Here is a 20,303-nt window from a genome sequence, read left to right on the forward strand (position 1 = left end):
CAGCGCTGCCACTATCTACAGATTTTAACGTCTATGGTTCGAACACACTGAAGCCCACATTATCCTCCTCCCTCCTAACATATCCATTTCATTGTATGGACCTAATCTGATGTGGCCAGGGGCTAGGCTAGGCTCGGCTGTGGCTGTTTGTGAATAGCAACATTTGGCACGCTGCAAAATCGACTTGTTGTGGGTAGAGGGAGAGGAGGAAGGCAAATCCAGGGTATCAGATGCATGCTGATAAACACCAGCAGCCACATCTATTATCTGACACATTTGTGTATGTAAAGCAGCAGGAGTGTTGTGTTCTACTGAGTTACTGCTGTTTTTAGGTCTGAGCGCTGTGTGCTGGTTAGTGGTTATAGCATCCAGGCCCTGCTGCTGGACACTGTCAGAGATAGGGCTCTTTAGCAGATAGATACTGTCCTTAAATGGCCTCACCCACGTAATCGGATATAGCCCAACTCTCTATCGAGTGAATGGGTTTATCATGCTGCTAGTGGACTGTTCAGTGCAGGACAGTATGTGTCTGAGGAGTTGTTGTTGTCTGTTGATGAGCCTGACGCCAGCCGTTTGTTTACCTGCCTCCTCCCTCTGGAGTCCCAGAGTCAAAGGTTTAGTGTATTCCTGATTAATGGATGTACGCACCAGATGTGTGCTGATGTGGCGGTAGAGCTGGGAGGATAACCATGATAACCCGAAAATCGGTCTCTTACGTGAAGATTATAGCTAATTTTGCTCATGTTGTGACTTACGATAAATAACCTACTGAATACTTGTGAAGTTTGAAATGAAATACATTTGCATTTATGGGTGATTGTTAACGGGACAATCGATAGCTACAACATTCAAAGTAGCAGTTGTGGTTTTAAGGGTAATATATATTTTATTAAACTGTTGTGTACATTAAAGAGGCAATCAGCTGTTGAAGCAATAACATAGCGTACTCCTCACCACTGTTTCGGTAGAAAGTGGTGGGGTTGGGGCTGGAGAAATGTAACCACTCTCAAATTCAAAGTCAGAGATATGGATGCAAAGACTGACCATCCATGATACCAAAATGATAGTTTTAACCATGTTGAGGCTATACAGTGGGGTACGTCAGTTCAACTTAGCTCATGAGGCATGTATAAGTTATATTCTTCAAGAGTCAATGGGTAAATATCATTCATTTATAAGTAAGAAAAAGTATGCTGCAACTGATGATTTCCCCTTTAATGTTATTAATGTTTCATTAACTTTGTCGTGATATGGATTTCTGTCAATAACACCCAGCTCTATGTGGTGTTACAGCTCTGTGTGTGTGTGTGTGTGTGTGTGTGTGTGTGTGTGTGTGTGTGTGTGTGTGTGTGTGTGTGTGTGTGTGTGTGTGTGTGTGTGTGTGTGTGTGTGTGTGTGTGTGTGTGTGTGTGTGTGTGTGTGTGTTCGTGCGTGCGTGCGTGCGTATGCATGTGTGTGTATTGCCCCGGCAGGATGATGACCTGGAGTCAGACGTGAACAAGCTGCGATCCCGGCCAGAACCTGACAGGCCCCTGGAGCAGCTGGGTCAGTACGTCAGACTGTGTCCTGAACTCCACCACGACTTCCAGGTAAACATTGTTCTCCTGTGCCCTATCCCTCCATCTCTCCCACAGGAGTCCAGATACAGTGTCAGACATTGATGGTCTGCTCTAAAAAATATGTTATCAATGCCACATCACAGCAAATGCCTGACTGACTCTCAGCAGTTTATATCCATAACTACTCATTTATTGGTACATTGTGGAATGTGTTTAATCAATTGTTGATTCTAGCAAGGCTCCAAGAGCCCAGCCTAAGATGGATAGATGTGTGGATTCTAGATGAGTGTCCCATGTAGCTCAGTTGGTAAACCATGGCGCTTGCATTGCCAGGGTAGTAGGTTCGATTCCTACGGGGGACAAGTATGAAAATGTGTGGAATCACAAAGTCACGCTGGATAAGAGCATCTGCTAAAATGACTGTGCAATTATGCCCATCCTAAATGTCAATCTAAGTGCTGACCCCACTTCTCAGGTAAACGTTTTCTACTCAGCAAGACCCAGAGAATATGGGAAGTGGTCTGACTGTGAGAGGCTGAAAGCTGGTAGCAGGGTATGACAGCCACTATTATCCTATGATAAGCAAATTGTTCTCAGGGCAACACTCAAAATCATTAACCTCTATGGAACTTCTGGGTAACAGGGTTTCGGGAGCAGAAGGATTCTATTTGTGTCAAATTTCCTGATGTGAATAATAACATGTATTATTCTTTACAATTTTCTGCAGGGTTATCAGGGTAATACTAATAGGGTATCTAATTTCACAAGTGAGCTGTTGGCATTTAAATTGCCCCTATAACTTGACTGACATGTGTCAGGCAGTGTGATACCCCATGACAATGTGGTAGACTTTAGACTGTTGTTGAGTTAAGGCAAATTGAAATGCCAACAAGCCTGTGGGAATGTGTCTCCTCCTGGTGCAACTCTCTTCATTTCAATGATATCACAAGATTAACTGCCTCTGCTGAAAAATACTTCTTCCCCAATTAATTTGCGGCTGTCTCTCTCTCTACTGATGTAGTAATTCAGCATGCCTTGAAACAACAAGACAATTAGGTTAGTTACATTCCCAGAATGCCCTTCTTCGGAGAGGGGGCAGAGATTACACAGGAAGGTCGAATGCATTTCACGTTCATTGTTCACACAAACTGGATGTGCATTTTAGTTTGGCTACTACAGTGTGTTCACGTTTGATTATAGTATTACTTCTATGTGGAAATAGGACTCTGAACACACAGCACTGGAAGTTCATTTTCTCTGAGCATTGGTTGTGTTTCAAAAAGAGAAAAGCATTGCAATGCTTAGACAGGCGACGTACAGTAGGCATAACTTATCCATTATTGAAGTTATACCTGACTGATTATATGTAATGAGGTTGTCATATCTTCTGATCGCCATGATCAAACAAAATAATAGGCATACAGTACCTTGATACAGCGTGTGACCACAAGGTAAAATAACCATGGTTCTTTTATAAATCTTCAATCTGTTTCCTTATATATTTTCTAATCTTGTCCGAGTCCAAGACATATGCTTTCCCGGCCCTGGGGACTGTAGTATAGACGTATGGGAGGGTGAAGGCAGACAGGGGGTTTTTGTCTGAGGAGACTGCGGCTTACTTTGATTAGAGCTGCTTGTACAACACCTCAGTGAGACCCTGGTTGTCCATTCTCCACTTCTATCCCAGGATCTTCAAGACATTCACTGTAGCACAACTCCCAGGTGTTCCTCTAATTATGGCTTTGATTATTATGAGACGTTAGAATGTGAGCGTCGATTTCCGAACCTGCACCTGCATCATATCTACGGTTTAATCAAGAGAGATTCTAATGATGATGTTCTGGAAATTGCAAACAGCACAATCATGTTTTCAACAGTCCCTTTTAATTTGCTGGATTCAGTAATCAAATTGACACTAGAGATTCGATCTATAGTGTTTGTTTATGGGGCCTTTTTCATTAAAAACGAAAAGGATAAGTCACATTATTCCTGCGCAGCGAGAAAGCGAGCTGTTCAAATTTATATGCTATTTCGTTTAGTTTTGTTTCACATATTACACATTGCTTTGTTGAGTGCATGAAGCAAAACATGCATTATTAAAGCCCAAGAAGAATGATGCCTTCAACTTTTTCCCCTGAAACCTACTACCCTGCTTTGACTGCATAGTGCCTAGAGTGATTTTTCAAAACATTTTAGCAGAGGCTCTTATCCAGAGCGACTTACAGAAGCAATTAGGGTTACGTGCCTTGCTCAAGGGCACATCGGCAGGTTTTTCACCTAGTCGACACGGGGTTTCAAACCATAACCTTTCGGTTACTGGCCCAACACTCTTAACCACTTTATTTTTCTCTCCATCTTTCTTGCTCTGCTTCAATGATACCTACAGTATGCATTTCTGCATTATACTGTACATATCCATTGGTATTCAGCTCTGATTTGAATGCTAATACGATGTGAAATGAAGAGAATCAGCAAGTGTGCAGTGCAAACACTGAAAAAACTCCCCAACTCATAAGTTTAGCATAACTGCTGAGGGCTAGAGGTTATGAGATACAAAGAACACACTGTAAAAAAATCTGGGCTCCCAGACATTCCCACATGCTTTACTTAACCTTTTACATGCTAATCAATGCCTGCGCCCGTGAACACTAGCCGTTGACACATCGACTTTCTTATAGCTTCACAAGCTTCAAGGAATGAGTCTCCTGACTCCTCTCTGTGGAACCGTAGAACAATTATGCATAGGTTTTAAATTGATATTCAAGTTGCGAAATTGCAAGGATGGGGCCAATGATGCTTCATATTTTCTGCTTGTCAGCTGCTGTCATTGCTAGACCTCATCTGCTTTCAATATCAAAGGACTGAACACCGTTTTGATGTCACTTGGAATGGGACGTTAAATATATATCCTTGGGGGCACCATCAGAGGTGTTATGTTTTATTGACCTTAAGATGTATTTCTGTTTTTACTAATGAGTGCATTTGAATGTTCCTTTTTTATTCGATAAGATCCCTTGAGTTTATTATTTGCATTGAGTTGTTACGACGACAGTATATTTAGCCAATCATGACTGTTGTGCACTTTAAATGTAACCAGAGGCGAAGAGGGTAGAACATACCACCTTTAACCCCATTTAGGTTTACAGAGTACCATGTCTTTCAGGACTTGGACTCGGACCCTGAGGTAGATTCAAGCTCCGATGAGGAGGGTCTACTCAATGAGGACTTCAGGACTGATGGAAGATCCAGAGTAAATCTCAGAGATTCTCCGTCCCATTCTCCCCTGAAGCACCCAGTCTCAACAGTAGAGGGAGACCAGGATGTCAAAGGAGAACCTCCAGAGAACCATCTGCAGGCCTGTGACTTCCACAGCCACTTCCTGTCTAGCGCCAGTGTGAAGCAGGACAGCCATCCTAGCATGGTAGACAGGCTACTGGAGAAACACGGGGCCTGCATCCCCCACCATGACCCACGCATGTACACCGCAGCAGCAGCCCTCACCAAGTCCATCCCTGAGTATTCCATCTTAGCCTTCCCTGACTTCTGGGGACATCTCCCCCCACAGAGTAAAGAGCCAATGGCTGGAAGGAAACCAAATGTGCAAAGGTAGGTAGATGTCTCCATATGTCAACCAATGGTTTTATATTTATGTAAGTTGAAGTAAAAATGCCATTGAGGACAGAAGAAATAGCACTGCTGTGGCTCCCCCTAACTAAATTGCATTGATTGATGAGTGTGGGAATGATCGAGCTATGTTGATGTATTCATCATGGCATGATGGGAGGCCTTGTCTCAGTGTGGTACTAACCCATTAGACCCATCCCATCACTTCATTTGCATAAATCCCATTTAAAGAAGGAGTTTATGGAGCGTGTGGGAAGCATGTCAGGAAGGAAGATGTCAAATATAAGCTTGGTCCTCCTGCTTTCCCCACTGTCTTAATTCCTTTCTCTCTCTGTATTGTCAGCTGTTGCTCCTCTCTGTCACAGATGGCACAGCACAGATAGCATTCATCCTGTCAATTGTCTCGGATTGATTTCATGTTTGGTGTATGCCACCTTTGGAAAGTGGTTGATGGAAGCAGGTTTCTGGAAGTGATTGCTAGAAGAATTTTTGAGAAGAAACAGACATGCCGGCATGATTAAGAATCATGGCGAAATTTTCCCTGTCTTCTCGGATGGTCACCTCACTGTAGTGGTTTAACAGTCTAACACCCTTCATTGAGACGAACTCTGGGAATGTTTGAGCGGGTTTGTTACTGGTGATGGGGGGAAATCGATACAGTTACATATCGGGATATTATTTTTGACTATATTATTGTGCTGTTTTGACAATATCGCAATATTGTTTTTGCTCTAGTTGGCTGTACCTGCACCAATACTCTGTTTTTCCTTCACAGCTTGTTCTCCATCTTCTTTTTAAATAGGGAGACCATTTGTTTTCAGCCCTTTTATTTCCCTGACTGATCAAAACAAATGTGCTCATGCTCTTTCTTGTCTCTCTGCAGCAGACATGATGGGGCAACATGATAGGAACATCGAGACACAATAAAAAAATATTGAATTGCAATACAAATAGAATCGTGAAATTCGCAATACATATCGTATTGGCACCTAAGTATTGTCATAACATCGTATCGTGAGGTCCCTGGCAATTCCCAGACCTCTTACTTTACTGTACACTTTTCATGGTTGAATATTTGAGCTCATACTCTACTTCTACACCCAACTACAGAGTAGTCAATATAGTTAGTCATTTAGAGGGGCCATACACAACAGTGGGAAATGTTTCTGTGCTTGAAACAAAGCGTTTGCTGCTGCTTTCTGCAGAGTGAGTAACATAGGCGTACAGCATTACAGTGTTACGTTGATTGTAACTGGCAAATGATTCTGTAGCGTCTGAGTCAGGATCAAGTGCTCTTTTTCAGTGTGAAATACCGGAAATATTGTAAACAATAGCATGTCATTGAAGCGGCATATTAAATGCAGATTTCTTTCGACCTGTAGTGTTTCACACTTGAGCTGAGAACACAGTAGAAGTCTAGACTTCTCAAACCTGTCAAAGGCATTATTCATGTCATGTCCTACACTAGAATATGCACAGAAAGATAGGACTTAGCTCGTCTTGAAATGTTTTCCACATCTGATTTTGGCATTATTTACAAGCAAGACAGTATTGTGCAGTGTATTTTGTATTCCATTACGTTTGTTTATCCTTCTCATGAGAATGCTTTGGTCATTTGTTTCTGAAGCTTTGGGATAATTTGTGAGTCTCAACAAACACTTAAGTGTCATTGACATGTGTAATCCATAATGGATAGGTACCCACCTTTCGCCTGTCGTTATCTCAAGCAGACAAGCTGTATAATTTGTCAGTGCACAGGATCTTTGTCAGTCCCTTTCGTTCTACTGCACCCTACTGAAGTCAGTCAACCCAAATGCATCCCAAAGTGCCAACCTTTTATTAAACACTTATTCAGTAATCTAATTAGGCTATGTGGCGGCTGCCCGGACCAAAACTTGTTTTCTTGGAGAACTTTTCAAGGTGCAAATGGTAGATTGTGTGGAAAGGAAGTTTATTTCAGTCATTTCACAGTTCATTGTGCTCACCCTGGGAAGAGATAAGTCTATGTTAGCTCTATTTAGTGTCTTCTCTGCAAAAGCCATTTTTCGGGACTTAAAGTGATTGACAGTCTGTGACATTTAGGTTGCACAGATGCAATTTTGTCAGGCGCTTTACTTTTTGGGAGTCTGTGTTCACATTAAATAGTTTTAAATACTTTTAAATTCAGCTTTCACCAGAAGTGTATGTAAATTGAGATTTCCCTAATGTAAAACACATCTAAAGTTTATATTTTTGGGAAAAAACAAGTTGACTCATTTCATTTGAAGGGCATCCCGTCCGCTGGGCACCGCTTTCTTGAGAAAGTGTTTTCAGCCTCTCTCGAACTCTTTCTAACTCAGTGGGATGGTTACTGGCTGTTCTGTCCCCTCAGGACCTGGTGGGATAGAGCCAGGGCAGTGGCCCTGATCAAACAATCACACCCTCAGGCTTCATGCGGCCTGTGTCCCCATAGCCTCCCGGTGATCTCCCAGCCTTTCTGATTGTCCTCTGGTGTGTTTGTTTAGAGTGCTCAGAGTAAGAGCGCCCTGGACGGGGATGAAGGAGGGCTCTGTGGCTGCACTGGAAACTTTTCTCCTGCCTCGCCCTGTAATCCTATATTCAGAGAGAGAGGAGGAAAGGGATGGCGGTCTGATGCAGTGCTCCTCTGTGCCCCTCGCCTCTCAGAGAGTGAAGTGCACCACAGAGTCTCTCTCTAGCTACAGTGCTGAGAGAGAAGTCCTGTATATGGTACGCCTGTTGCTGTGCTGACTCACCACTCCACTACACAGAGAAACTAGGTCTGCATGGGGTTGGAGGCATTTTAGATTTAGTTTGGGGAAATATAGAAATGTCCAGTCGAATTGCCACATGCACTGAGTGTACAAAACATGACATAGATTGACAAGGTGAATCCGGGTGAAAGCTATGGGATCCCTTGTTGATGTCACCTGTTAAATCACTTCAATCAGTGCAGATGAAGGGCAGGAGACAGGTTAAAGAATGATTTTTTTGGTGAGACATGGATTGTGTATGTGTGCCATTCAATGGGGGAATGGGCAAGACAAAAGATTGAAGTGCCTTTGAACGGGGAATGGTAGTAGGTGCCCGGCGCTCTGCAACGCTGCTGGGGTTTTCATGCTCAGCACTTTCCCCTGTGTATCAAGAATGGTCCACCACCCAAAGGACGTCCAGCTGACTTGACACAACTGTAGGAAGCATTGTAGTTAACATTGGATTCATCCCTGTGGAACGCTTTCGACACCTTGTAGAGTCCATGCCCCAACTAATGTTCCTAATGTTTTGTACACAGTGTACATTTACAGTATATGCCCGCTTTAGGCTGACTTCCAGGGTTTATGAGCTGTAATGGAATTGTTTAAATCAATGAGACTATCGGCTTTAGATGTCAAAATGCTGTACTATTTGTACTATTCATTATGGTAATAAATCAATATTTAGGCCATTATCAGCAAATCTAAGAGAACAGAACCGCAATTAATACCATTCTGTATGACCCTTGGTGAACATGTACTGTACTCTGTCTCTGACAGGAAGAAGGTGTTTGAGGACGTCCGGCGTCTCCTCAATCCGGAGGAGGTTATTGATGATGTTGTGTTTGACCTGGAGGACCCCAGGTGAGTGTTAACAGATCAGCTACTCTCTCTAGGATGGAAGCCACGCCTCTCCACAGGCAGTTGTCATATGTTCCTATCCTCTATGGACTGTTCATGGATGTCCGCCATAGTTGATTGAGACGGGGACATTTCTGCTGAAATATCTTGCTTGTTACATAGAAAAGTGTTGAAACAGCAGAGCACTTAAGTGCGTAGGTGGATGTCTAATGGAAAGAGGACATTGAGTAGAGATATTTCTGGGCTCTGCTGCTGCAGAATCACCTGCTTTGATTTGTCAGTTGACTGCAGAGCTGCTTTTTAAGTGCTGTGGTAATGGAGGATGTCAGAGGTATAGCATGGATACTGTAAGAGCAGCTACACCATCCTGGCTGGTGTTGTGTTCTTACGGCATGCTTGATAATCAGAGCATCACCAGGCACTCTCAGTTAGATTATGTGCATAATGAGAAACCTCAGGTGCCATTTTCTGCATCTGGTCAGACTGATAATGGATGGGTCCGGTCACTGAAGTACAAAAGCTAATTCAAAATGACCATTACCATCCTAGTCATTTTTGATGTAGTCAGGTACTCTGTATTAATGTACCCCCCCCCCCTCCATCCCCAGCTCCCAGGGCTCTCCTGATCACTCCGACTCCCTGAGCTTCTTCTCCAAGTTTGAGTGCGGGAACCTGCGCAAAGCCGTTCACGTCCGTAGGTACGCTTCTCCGCTTTGTTCCAGCTCCTTCCTGCTTCCTGGCAGAGACCTGACTACAAGTAGCACATTCCCCTCGGGGCTCATTTACACTGCATTGAAAATCAAACAGAGTCTCTCAAACCTTTTGCTTCTGTAAGGAAGGTGTCCCGTTGACATATTTCAGATCAAATTAAAGGTTTAGTCTATACTTGGACTGGAATTTCCTTTGAATAATACATTAAGTCTTTGTAAAACCGTTGCACGTTAGAACAGTTAGAATACAACATAGAGGGAAAGACTTCTTTCTTCATGATGTAGGGTGTGTCCCAAATGGCACCCTATTCCCTTTATAGTGCACTATGTTTGACAGGTTCTGGTCAAAAGTAAGTGCACTATACAGGGAATAAGGTGCCATTTGGGATTCATACGTAATCTCTGTCTTCAACCTCCTCCCTCTTCCTCAGTCACGAGTACGATCTGATCCTGAACGCGGACGCCAACTGCTCCCAGCACCACCAGTGGTTCTATTTCGAGGTCAGCGGTATGGCGGCAAACGTGCCCTATCGCTTCAACATCATCAACTGTGAGAAAGCCAACAGCCAGTTCAACTACGGTAAGCACAGATAGCCAGTGTAATGACACCTCACTGGATAAGCACCGAGGTAGAGGATTGTCAGTAGGTATTTTAGGTATTTTAGGACCCCCGTGTTGTTGATCTGTCTACACGTTGGGGGTCCTCAGTCCCCCTCAATGTGCCATTCCCAGTCCCCCACACACAGCGCTCCTTCATTCTCATTCTCGTCCGTTCTAGAGCTCAGCAGTGGGCCTGGGCCACAATGGTACTCCCCAGAAATGTGTAAATGGAAAAAAGTACAGTGGCATTTTAAAAGTCCTTTCGGGAGTTTACTTCCTATAGATTTAGTGAACTGGTAAAATAACGGATAAATAAATCAATAATACTGTATGTTCTCCCTGTACTGTGTGCCCCCGTCTAACGGTGCAACGTTCTGTGTGGTTTATGTTGCATTGTTATCAATCGGTTCATTAGTGTGTAGATGCCTAACAGATGCCTTTCTGTCTGTCCCCAGGGATGCAGCCTGTCCTGTACTCTGTCAGAGAGGCTCTGGAGGGACGACCCAACTGGCTCAGAACTGGAACTGAGGTCTGCTACTACAGGTGAGTGACAGGGGGATACTTACACAACATTTATGCTACCATCACTCAAATAGGCTGCAGATACCTTTTTAACGATAGCTAGAAGAGTGAGATTTGCCATGTCATTTGGTGCGTGAACACACCATTATATACTTACTGATATTCATTGCAAGCAGATTTTAATGGCTTGTTTGTTAGAGTTTGCTTTCTTCTGTAGCTAACAGTGCTGACACAATGTTACTGCCCCTGCAGTGGACTTCTCCAAATGGCACAACATTTTGTAACTTGAGTAATGCTGTTTTTGCAGAAACAGCTTCTGTCCGAGCCGAGGCCAAAAGAGCTCTTCCTTCTACACCCTGACCTTTACCGTGACCTTCAAACACAACGAAGACGTGTGCTACCTGGCCTATCACTACCCCTACACCTACTCTGCCCTCCAGGTACAGCACTCAACACCCTGGTGTGTGTGTGTGCGTGTGTGCGTGTGTGTGTGTGTGTGTGTGTGTGTGTGTGTGTGTGTGTGTGTGTGTGTGTGTGTGTGTGTGTGTGTGTGTGTGTGTGTGTGTGTGTGTGTGTGTGTGTGTGTACATACACCCACACCAGCCTTGAGGTAGTCTTGACATTCTCCTTCCAGAGCATGTGTCTAGAGTGGTTATTTTGGATGTGTGTGTATGATCTATTTCATTATGCCCCATGCATCACGGCAGTTTATTTAACAGGCCAGTGGCTAATCGCTGTGTTTCAGAGTCACCTGCAGGTGCTGCAGCGGTCAGTGGACCCTCGCAAGTTGTTTTTCCGCCAGCAGAGTCTGTGCAACACACTGGCTGGTAACCCCTGTCCCCTGGTCACTATCACTGCCTGCCCCTCCTCCAAAAGCTGGAAGGACTTGCATCAGCTGCGTGAGTCTACAAAACCATGTCCCGCTGCACCTTTGCTGTGCGTGTTTGTGTTTGCGAGCATGCATGTGTGCGTGTGTGTGTGTGTGCCCATCATGCTTTGTCCAGAGAGAGAGAGAGAGAGAGAGAGAGATTCTCAACATGGGCTCCTGATATATATTCCAGACAAGAAGTGATGAACAACAACTCTATTCAATCAGAATAGAAAAAAAGTAACTGTGCCTCAAGTTAAGACATTTTGACTCTAGCTAGCTAGCTACACAACAAAAGTCCTAGCCAGCAGACTAACAAGCTAGCCAGAAAGAATGAGCTAGAACAAACCTAGCAATGGGGAGTTAATACAACTACATGAAACAACCAAACTGAGTGAGTAAACCAAAAAGGAGCACGGACTAACTTTAAACATTTCTTCTGTTTTTTTTTTGTGTAAAGATTTGTCACTCTTTTTGCTGGTTTTTGAACTAAATTAGAGCAATATTGCAACAGCAGCAGACAAACAAACCGGTTGCCATGGCAACGGGACAGCAGAACAGAGCCACAGTAGGAGCAGAGCTCACAGGCACCATGACCCATTCCCCCTCAGCACTGAATCCATTCTCTACCCTCCAGAGGCCAAAAATCACACAACGAGGAAAGCTTTTAAACAGAAACTACTAAAGGGGAGGCCAGAAACCCTTTTCCACAGACCTCTACAAAAACGGTGATGTGAGTAATCTCATCTTTCTCACTGACCAGCCAAATGCATGGCGCTCAGCAGTCTGCTCTCACTACCCATCCATAAAGAAGAGGGAATCTGTAATGGGTGGAAGCTGAATGTCAAAGAGACAGACGACCCTGACAGCACCATGATAACAATCAACCTCTACAAGACTGGGACTGTCATGGTGCAAGGTAATCTTAGGCTGATTGAAACAGACTTTCAGACCATTAAGGAGAGAGCGGAGAGAAAGAAGGACACCACCAGTGACATCCCCTCCCACAAGACAAACTCCACCAGCACCATCCTCACCCCTACTATCCCCACACAAAAAGGCACATCCAGCATCTCTCTTCCCACCATAGTGGAAGACACGCCCCAGGAGGAGAGCAACCCCCTCAGTGCAGAGCAAGCTCAGGCCCTCCTCACCACCATGCCTGCAATGAGGGATGAGTTCACCAGACTGGAGGGGGAGGTGGTCCTGCTGAGGGAGAGTGTGAACAAACAGCAACCAGACAACCACACCTTAGAGGAGCTCCTAACCAAGGTGCGGACAGAGCAGGACAGCAGCCTTGCAACACAATGGAAATGGGTTCAGCAAGAGAGAGACGGACTCAAGAGAGAGCTGGCTGATCTAACAAATGAGGTGAGAGAGATCCGAAAAGACAGGCAGAGCAGTAATAACGATCTGACCACATTAAGAGCTGCAGGAGAGAAAGAGAACAGAGGACAGGCTGCAGGAGAGAAAGAGAACAGGGGACAGGCTGCAGGAGAGAAAGAGAACAGTGGACAGGCTGCAGGAGAGAAAGAGAACAGAGGACAGGCTGCAGGAGAGAAAGAGAACAGAGGACAGGCTGCAGGAGAGAAAGAGAACAGAGGACAGGCTGCAGGAGAGAAAGAGAACAGAGGACAGGCTGCAGGAGAGAAAGAGAACAGAGGACAGGCTGCAGGAGAGAAAGAGAACAGAGGACAGGCTGCAGGAGAGAAAGAGAACAGAGGACAGGCTGCAGGAGAGAAAGAGAACAGAGGACAGGCTGCAGGAGAGAAAGAGAACAGAGGACAGGCTGCAGGAGAGAAAGAGAACAGAGGACAGGCTGCAGGAGAGAAAGAGAACAGAGGACAGGCTGCAGGAGAGAAATAGAACAGAGGACAGGCTGCAGGAGAGAAAGAGAACAGAGGACAGGCTGCAGGAGAGAAAGAGAACAGAGGACAGGCTGCAGGAGAGAAAGAAAACAGAGGACAGGCTGCAGGAGAGAAAGAAAACAGAGGACATGCTGCAGGAGAGAAAGAGAACAGAGGACAGGCTGCAGGAGAGAAAGAGAACAGATGACAGGCTGCAGGAGAGAAAGAGAACAGAGGACAGGCTGCAGGAGCAGCTAGATCACCATGACCTGGCCTCACACAGCAGAGGAGCCCACCTCAACCAGCCAGGCGTCCCCAGCACTGCCTGCTGCACACCTCCCCCCAGCCTCCCACAGACAGTGGCACCGGCACAGACCAGCCACAGCCCAGCTCCAAAACCCACCAGCCCCCCTTCTACCCCCTCCAGTCCAGAAGAAACACTGGCTGACATCGTCCTGTTGATGGACTCAAATGGGAAGTTGGTTCAGGGGAATACACTTTTCCCTAGACAAAAAATTAGAAAGGTGTGGTGCCCAACAACGCAGAGTGACATGGAGCTGCTTGATAAGGCCCAGCTCTGGTCGCCAAGCCACATAATCATACACGCCGGAAGCAACGACCTGCGTGCTCAGGAGAGGGTGGAGACTTCACTACTGGGAGTGATTGAGAAGGCCTCCACAATCTTCTCCAACTCAAGGATTGTGGTGTCAACCCTTCTACAGAGGAAGGACTTCCACCCTGCCACAATCCAAAGAATAAACGCCAGCCTCTTCCGGGACTGTGCCCTGCGACCCAATGTACACCTGGCCCACATTCCCACCCTCGATCTGAACTGTCTCTATGACCATGTTCACCTGTACAGGGAGACAGTCCCCATCCTTGCCAAGACTCTCAAGGATGTTGCTTTAAACCGAAGCCTCTCCACCCAGGAACAGCGGAGAAATCTCCTCCCTTCCGAGATCATCAAGACAACACCCCGGACCAACACCCTGCCAGCCACGACCACAGCACCGCCAGCCTCAATGCCCACCACAGCCAGCGCAGCACAGGCCACCCCAGCTCAGCTTCAGACCCACCCAGACGAGGCCTACCACCCCCCTCCTCCCCACCGCAGACCCACTTCTGGAGTCACAGACAGAGCTATGCACAGGCTGTGAGAGGAGCAACTGGCCCAGCCCCCACCAACCAAATGAGTGACATTAAACACATGCTGAGTCTACTATGCTAACATGTGATAGGCCGGGGGTCAGGGTAAGATGAGCACAAGAACTCCACCATCCTCACACTACATCCACCCAAGTGGCATGACACAAATGCTATCTTAAATGATAAACAAATCACATTTGCATCATAAAAGTTTACGTTAATTGAAAAATCCTATTTTCATAGTTCTTGTTGGATTGTGAGTGTTTGTCTCATTTTGAAGGTAAACAAAAACAGTTATGAAATATTTATTTATTTTTTAAATGTTTTTTTTTACATTGCATTGGGTAATTTACAAGGATTGAAGTCCTCTGCTTTTGGGCTAAAGAGCAGAAATGCGGACTTCCTGAAAGAAATTGATGATATTGATATTGTAGTACTACAGGAAACATGGTGCAGAGGTGATGTTTTCACTGGCTGTCCACTACGTTATAGGAAGATAATCATACCATCCACCAAATGAAAAGGAATCACACAGAGCAGAGACTCAGGGGGAATGCTAATATGGTATAAATCTGAACTAACTAATTCAATCGAATTGATCAAAACAGGAGAATTCTTTATCTGGTTAGAAATCAACAAGGAGGCTGTCTTTACAGATAAAAACGTCTTCCTCTGCGCCACATATATTCCCCCCTCAGAGTCACCCTACTTCAATGAAGAGAGTTTCTCCATTCTAGAGGGGAGATGAGTCACTTTCAGGCCCAAGGCAACGTGGAGACCTGAATGCTAGAACAGCAGAAGAACCAGACACTATTAACAGTCATGGGGATAAACACCTACCAGGAAGCAATAACCTTTCCCTCCCCACATACCCCCCCAGAAACATCTATGACAAAGTGAAAAACTAAAATGGAGTACAGCTCCTGAAGCTCTGTCAAACACTGGGTCTATATATAGTCAATGGTAGGCTGAGAGGGGACACTTTTGGTAGGTACACCTACAACTCATCTCTTGGCAGCAGCACTGTAGACTACTTCCTCACTGACCTAAACCCAGAGTCTCTCAGAGCCTTCACAGTCAGCCCACTAACACCTCTCTCAGAGTGTCTGCTGTGCGCAGATGACCTGGTGCTGCTGTCTCCCACTAAGGAGGAGTTACAGCAGCACCTAGATCATCTGCACAGGTTCTGTCAGACCTGGGCTCTCACAGTTAATCTAAACAAATCAAAACAAATATAATGATATTCCACAATCAGGATGACAAATATAAATTCTATTTGGACACAGTTCTATTAGAATACACCAAAAACGACACGTATCTAGGACTAAATATCAGCAACACAGGTAGCTTTCACAGGGCTGTGATTGAGCTGAGAGACAAAGCAAGAAGAGCATTCTATGCCATTAAAAGGAACATTAAAATCAAAATTCTAATTAGAATCTGGCTCAAAATTGTCCAATCAGTTATAGAACCAATTGCTCTATATGGTAGTGAAGTATGGGGTCCACTCTCTAACAGTGAATATACCAAATGGGACAAACATCCAATCGAAATACTGCATGCAGAGTTTTGCAAGACTGTATTGCAAGTGCAAAGAAAACTCTAAATAACGCATGTACATTACATTTACATTTAAGTCATTTAGCAGACGCTCTTATCCAGAGCGACTTACAAATTGGTGCATTCACCTTATGACATCCAGTGGAACAGCCACTTTACAATAGTGCATCTAAATCTTTTAAGGGGGGTGAGAAGGATTACTTTATCCTATCCTAGGTATTCCTTAAAGAGGTGGGGTTTCAGGTGTCTCCGGAAGGTGGTGATTGACTCCGCTGTCCTGGCGTCGTGAGGGAGTTTGTTCCACCATTGGGGGGCCAGACCAGCGAACAGTTTTGACTGGGTAGATGTAGAGCAGAATTGGGCCAAAACCCACTCCTCATTCGATAGAAAAAATAGCAATCAAATATAACAACCATCAAAAAACAAGTGACCCCAAAACATTCCATCACACAGCTCTACAATGTCAAGAGATTAAATAAGAGAAGAGTCCCCTCAGCCCAAGGCAACATGGTTCTGAGGCTCAGTTCACTAACCCAAACCAACCCCATAGAGCCTCAGGACAGCACTCGGAAATCTGGCCTAACCAAGTCATCACAAAGCAAAAATTAAAATATATCACCTATTGGAAAGACAACACAAAAAATCGAAGTAAACTTCAATGCTATTTGGCTCTAAACAGACAGTACATGATGGCAGACTATCTGACCACTGTGACTGATAGAAAACTGAGGAAAACACAGACTTGGTACAGACTCAGTGAGCACAGTCTGGCTATAGAGACCGGCCGTCACAGGCAAACCTGGCTGCCCAGAGAGGACAGGCTGTGCTCACTCTGCTCCAGGGGAGAGGTAGAGACAGAGCTGCATTTCCTATTACACTGTGACAAATACTCAGACCTAAGAGAATAATTCAACACAAAGAATTTGAAAATATAAAAGATGAAGAAAAAAAATCTAATATTTATTGGATGAAAAGCCAAAATCCTGTCACAACCTGAGGGACAGACAGTGAAAAGTGCAATGTAATGTCAATAATATATCCCATTTAGTTTTGTTTTGGCTTTCAAGTCATGTGTCTTCTCAGTCATGTTGAGACTGGTCTACTACTATTGCTTTAATGTATTATTATTCTCATTAATATTGTTGTTGTAGTTGCTGTTAATGGTAATCCCATTTCCACTACTACTATTATTGCTGTTGGTCCCACCATTTATATATATATATATATATATATATATATATATATATATATATATATATATATATATATATATATATATCATTTTTTAAATTTATTTTTATTTTTTTAAATGTTTTATTTGTATACTTTGACAATGTAAGTAATTTAACTTGCCATGTCAATAAATTCAATTGAGAGAGTGAGAGAGAGAGAGCGCAGTTTCTCAAAGAAACTCCTAGCAGCAGATATAACACAGACAGCTCCTGTCAGAGCTGGAGTTGTGATGTGGAGAATGCAAGGTGATAGACTCACTGCCAGTGCCAACTGTTGAACTCACCACATGATAAATGTACTGCTGGAGTCAGAGGAGGAAATAAATAACACTCATAGTTACATTGCTTTGAATCCAAGTCAAACAAATGGGCCAGATAGAAGGTGAGTGAGAGGGCTTTGATGTGAGACATGTAATCCCGCTGAAGGACAGTGTATTTGTGTCTGGGCTTTCGTCATGGCCTTCTGGGCATTCTTATTAAGTTTAGGCTGATTCCTTTACAGGCGATGATGATGCTGTATGAATGAGAGAGGAGCAGTCTGAGCTGTGTGTCTGGCTTGGCTTGAAAGAGGTAGAGCGAGATAGAGACAGACAGAGGCTGGGGGATGGTGATGGATATGTGGGGAGAGGGAGGGAGGGACAAGCTGACCTAGCTCTGGGACACAACCAAGGCCGTGCCACCGGGGAGGGGAGCACTGTCTCCATCCTGCCCACACCCTCCCCATTCTCCACCGGTCCCCCCACCTCCCCACCAGCCTCTCTCCGCCCTCCCCTGCCTCCCCATCCCTCCACATCTCTCCCCACCTGCCGATCACTCCCATCCTCCTCAGCCTCCCGACGGCTCCTGCTGATTAATATTTAGGGGAGCCCCCCCCCCACAGCCAGCCTGCTAGCATATGGTTGACTGTAGAGGCACAGGAATGCCTTCTCAGATCTGTACTATTAGTGATGGCGGTGGAAACCTCGAAGGGAGAAAGATTGTGACCCTTGATTGGGTACCAGCTGCCTTCATGGTGATCAAAAGGAGGTTAGCGTTTCTACTTCTGTTTACTAGTAGCTGCAAATATAACAGTATGAAAGGGTTGTTGTAGCTACTTAGCTATGTTTACTGCTACTTATAAAGTAACACCATAGTAAGCCACGTAAACAGCTGAATAATGGCTCCTGTCTAGAATAGTGCTGATATTGTACCACCTAGAATATAGCATTACTATTATAGCGTTACGAAATGTTGCCCCCTAAAATAAAGTCCTTCCAAGTTAAATGTAGACTGGAGATACACTACTCCTCTATACATTCTGTCAGCCTGAGACAAATAATAGAACTTCTCAGTTGTTCCTCAGTGCAGCATGACCATACCATGATATGTGGCCTCGCGGTTAATAAGAGTGTTGGGCCAGTAACCGAGAGGTCGCTGGTTTGAATCCCTGAGCCGGCAATGTGGAAAAATCTGCCATTCTGCCCTTGAGCAAGGCAGTTAACCCCCAAGAACTTCTGCTCCCCGGGTGCCGATGACGTAGATGTTGATTAATGCAGTCCCCCGCACCTCTCTGATTCACAGGGGTTGGGTTCAATTTGGAAGACAAATTTCAGTTGAATGGATTCAGTTGTACACCTGGCTAAGTATCCCCATTCCCTAATGTAAATCCTATATTATAGTAGGAATATGTTTACAACATGCATCTTCAGTTATTTTGTCCTCCCCCTGCCACTCTACTAACACATCACTCTGCAGTGCGGTGCATTAATCCAGCCATGTTAGGGTGGGAAAGTCTGTAATCGGCTGATTCAGCAGCAACGCCATGGACTTATTCCCATTAGAGATATTAAGAGTGCTGTCATTCACTGTCTTTCAAACAGGGACCTGCCCTTTTGCATTGTAGTGCCTTTAAGTTGTATTAAGGCCTATAGTACATTAAGTTAATGATTTGTGGTGCTGCCATGACAACCTTGTGAGGGGAGGAGGAAGGCATTTCAGCTGGTCGGTTCTAATTCCTGTACACACGTTAATTTCTTTGTTATGTAACACATCTGCAAACTAGTGTTATAATTATGCCCTAATTAACACTATGCAAGTCAGTTGCACTGCAGATAGTAGTCGGCTATAACTTCAGCTGCATTTGGTGGTTTTATTTCATTAGGGCTGATATTAAATCAATGATACTCCGCTGTCTCCCACACCCATCACAACAAGCAAATGAAGACTAATTTGTAATCTGATATAATCATTATCATATTTTGTGTAGGTCATGAATAATTGCTTGGAGTTAAATGTAATAAAGCTTTGTGTTTCCTCCTAAGACAGATTGATGACTGTCACGGTGAGATAGGGTCATTTCATTTTGTGACAAGTCAAGTGTGTGTGTGTGGCTGTGGTTGTGTATGGAGAGTCCGGCGATAAGAGTAGCTTGATGACTATAAACAAATCAAATCTAATTGTATTGGTCGCATACACATATTTAACAGATGCTTTTGCAGGTGTAGTGAAATGCTTGTAAAAACGTTCTGGGCTAATAATGTGAGAAATAGCAGTGAGTTTAGAGTTGAATTGGTTTCTTGTTTGTTTGCCAATCTGAAATAGCTTTAAACACAGAGTTGTTTCCATAGGAAAAAGATGTTCGGGTGGGTGGAAAGATTATAGAAATAGAATGAATAGAACAGGGTTGTAATGTCTGACCCTGGCAATTTGACTGGTAAATGAATGGGTACACTCACAATGGCTGCCTGGTATTGTGATGCAATCATCTCCATGGTAATGTAACATGTTCATTCAAATGATGCTAAGTGATGTGACTCATGCAATGGAATGTATTTTGTGTAATGTCAGATTGATGGGTACACTTCCTGTTTTTACTTCCTGCTTTGCACTTATGGGTAAACTCGCGATGGCCACCAGTCCACCCATTATGCCATAATTGACTTGGATGGGGACGCCCATTCTATTCATTCTATATCTATGGGAAAGATACTGTAGGAGTGAGAATAGTTTGTCTTTGTCAACATGGTTACTACCGCCTCATTGTGT

The 20,303-nt window shown here is 44.3% G+C and overlaps 1 protein-coding gene across 1 annotated transcript in view; it reads left to right on the forward strand.

Moving 5' to 3' along the window:
• Positions 1 to 20,303, forward strand: part of LOC118376621 (cytosolic carboxypeptidase 4) — a 152,135-nt gene that overhangs the window by 42,828 nt on the left and 89,004 nt on the right. The window contains exons 11-18 of the mRNA XM_052465645.1: positions 1,473 to 1,589; positions 4,723 to 5,165; positions 8,714 to 8,797; positions 9,403 to 9,492; positions 9,936 to 10,084; positions 10,560 to 10,647; positions 10,934 to 11,066; positions 11,372 to 11,525. Of these exons, the coding sequence (XP_052321605.1) occupies positions 1,473 to 1,589; positions 4,723 to 5,165; positions 8,714 to 8,797; positions 9,403 to 9,492; positions 9,936 to 10,084; positions 10,560 to 10,647; positions 10,934 to 11,066; positions 11,372 to 11,525 (1,258 nt within the window). The remainder of the gene's footprint in view (positions 1 to 1,472; positions 1,590 to 4,722; positions 5,166 to 8,713; positions 8,798 to 9,402; positions 9,493 to 9,935; positions 10,085 to 10,559; positions 10,648 to 10,933; positions 11,067 to 11,371; positions 11,526 to 20,303) is intronic.

The sequence above is a fragment of the Oncorhynchus keta genome, chromosome 17, assembly GCF_023373465.1.
Source record: "Oncorhynchus keta strain PuntledgeMale-10-30-2019 chromosome 17, Oket_V2, whole genome shotgun sequence".
Classification (NCBI taxonomy): domain Eukaryota; kingdom Metazoa; phylum Chordata; class Actinopteri; order Salmoniformes; family Salmonidae; genus Oncorhynchus; species Oncorhynchus keta.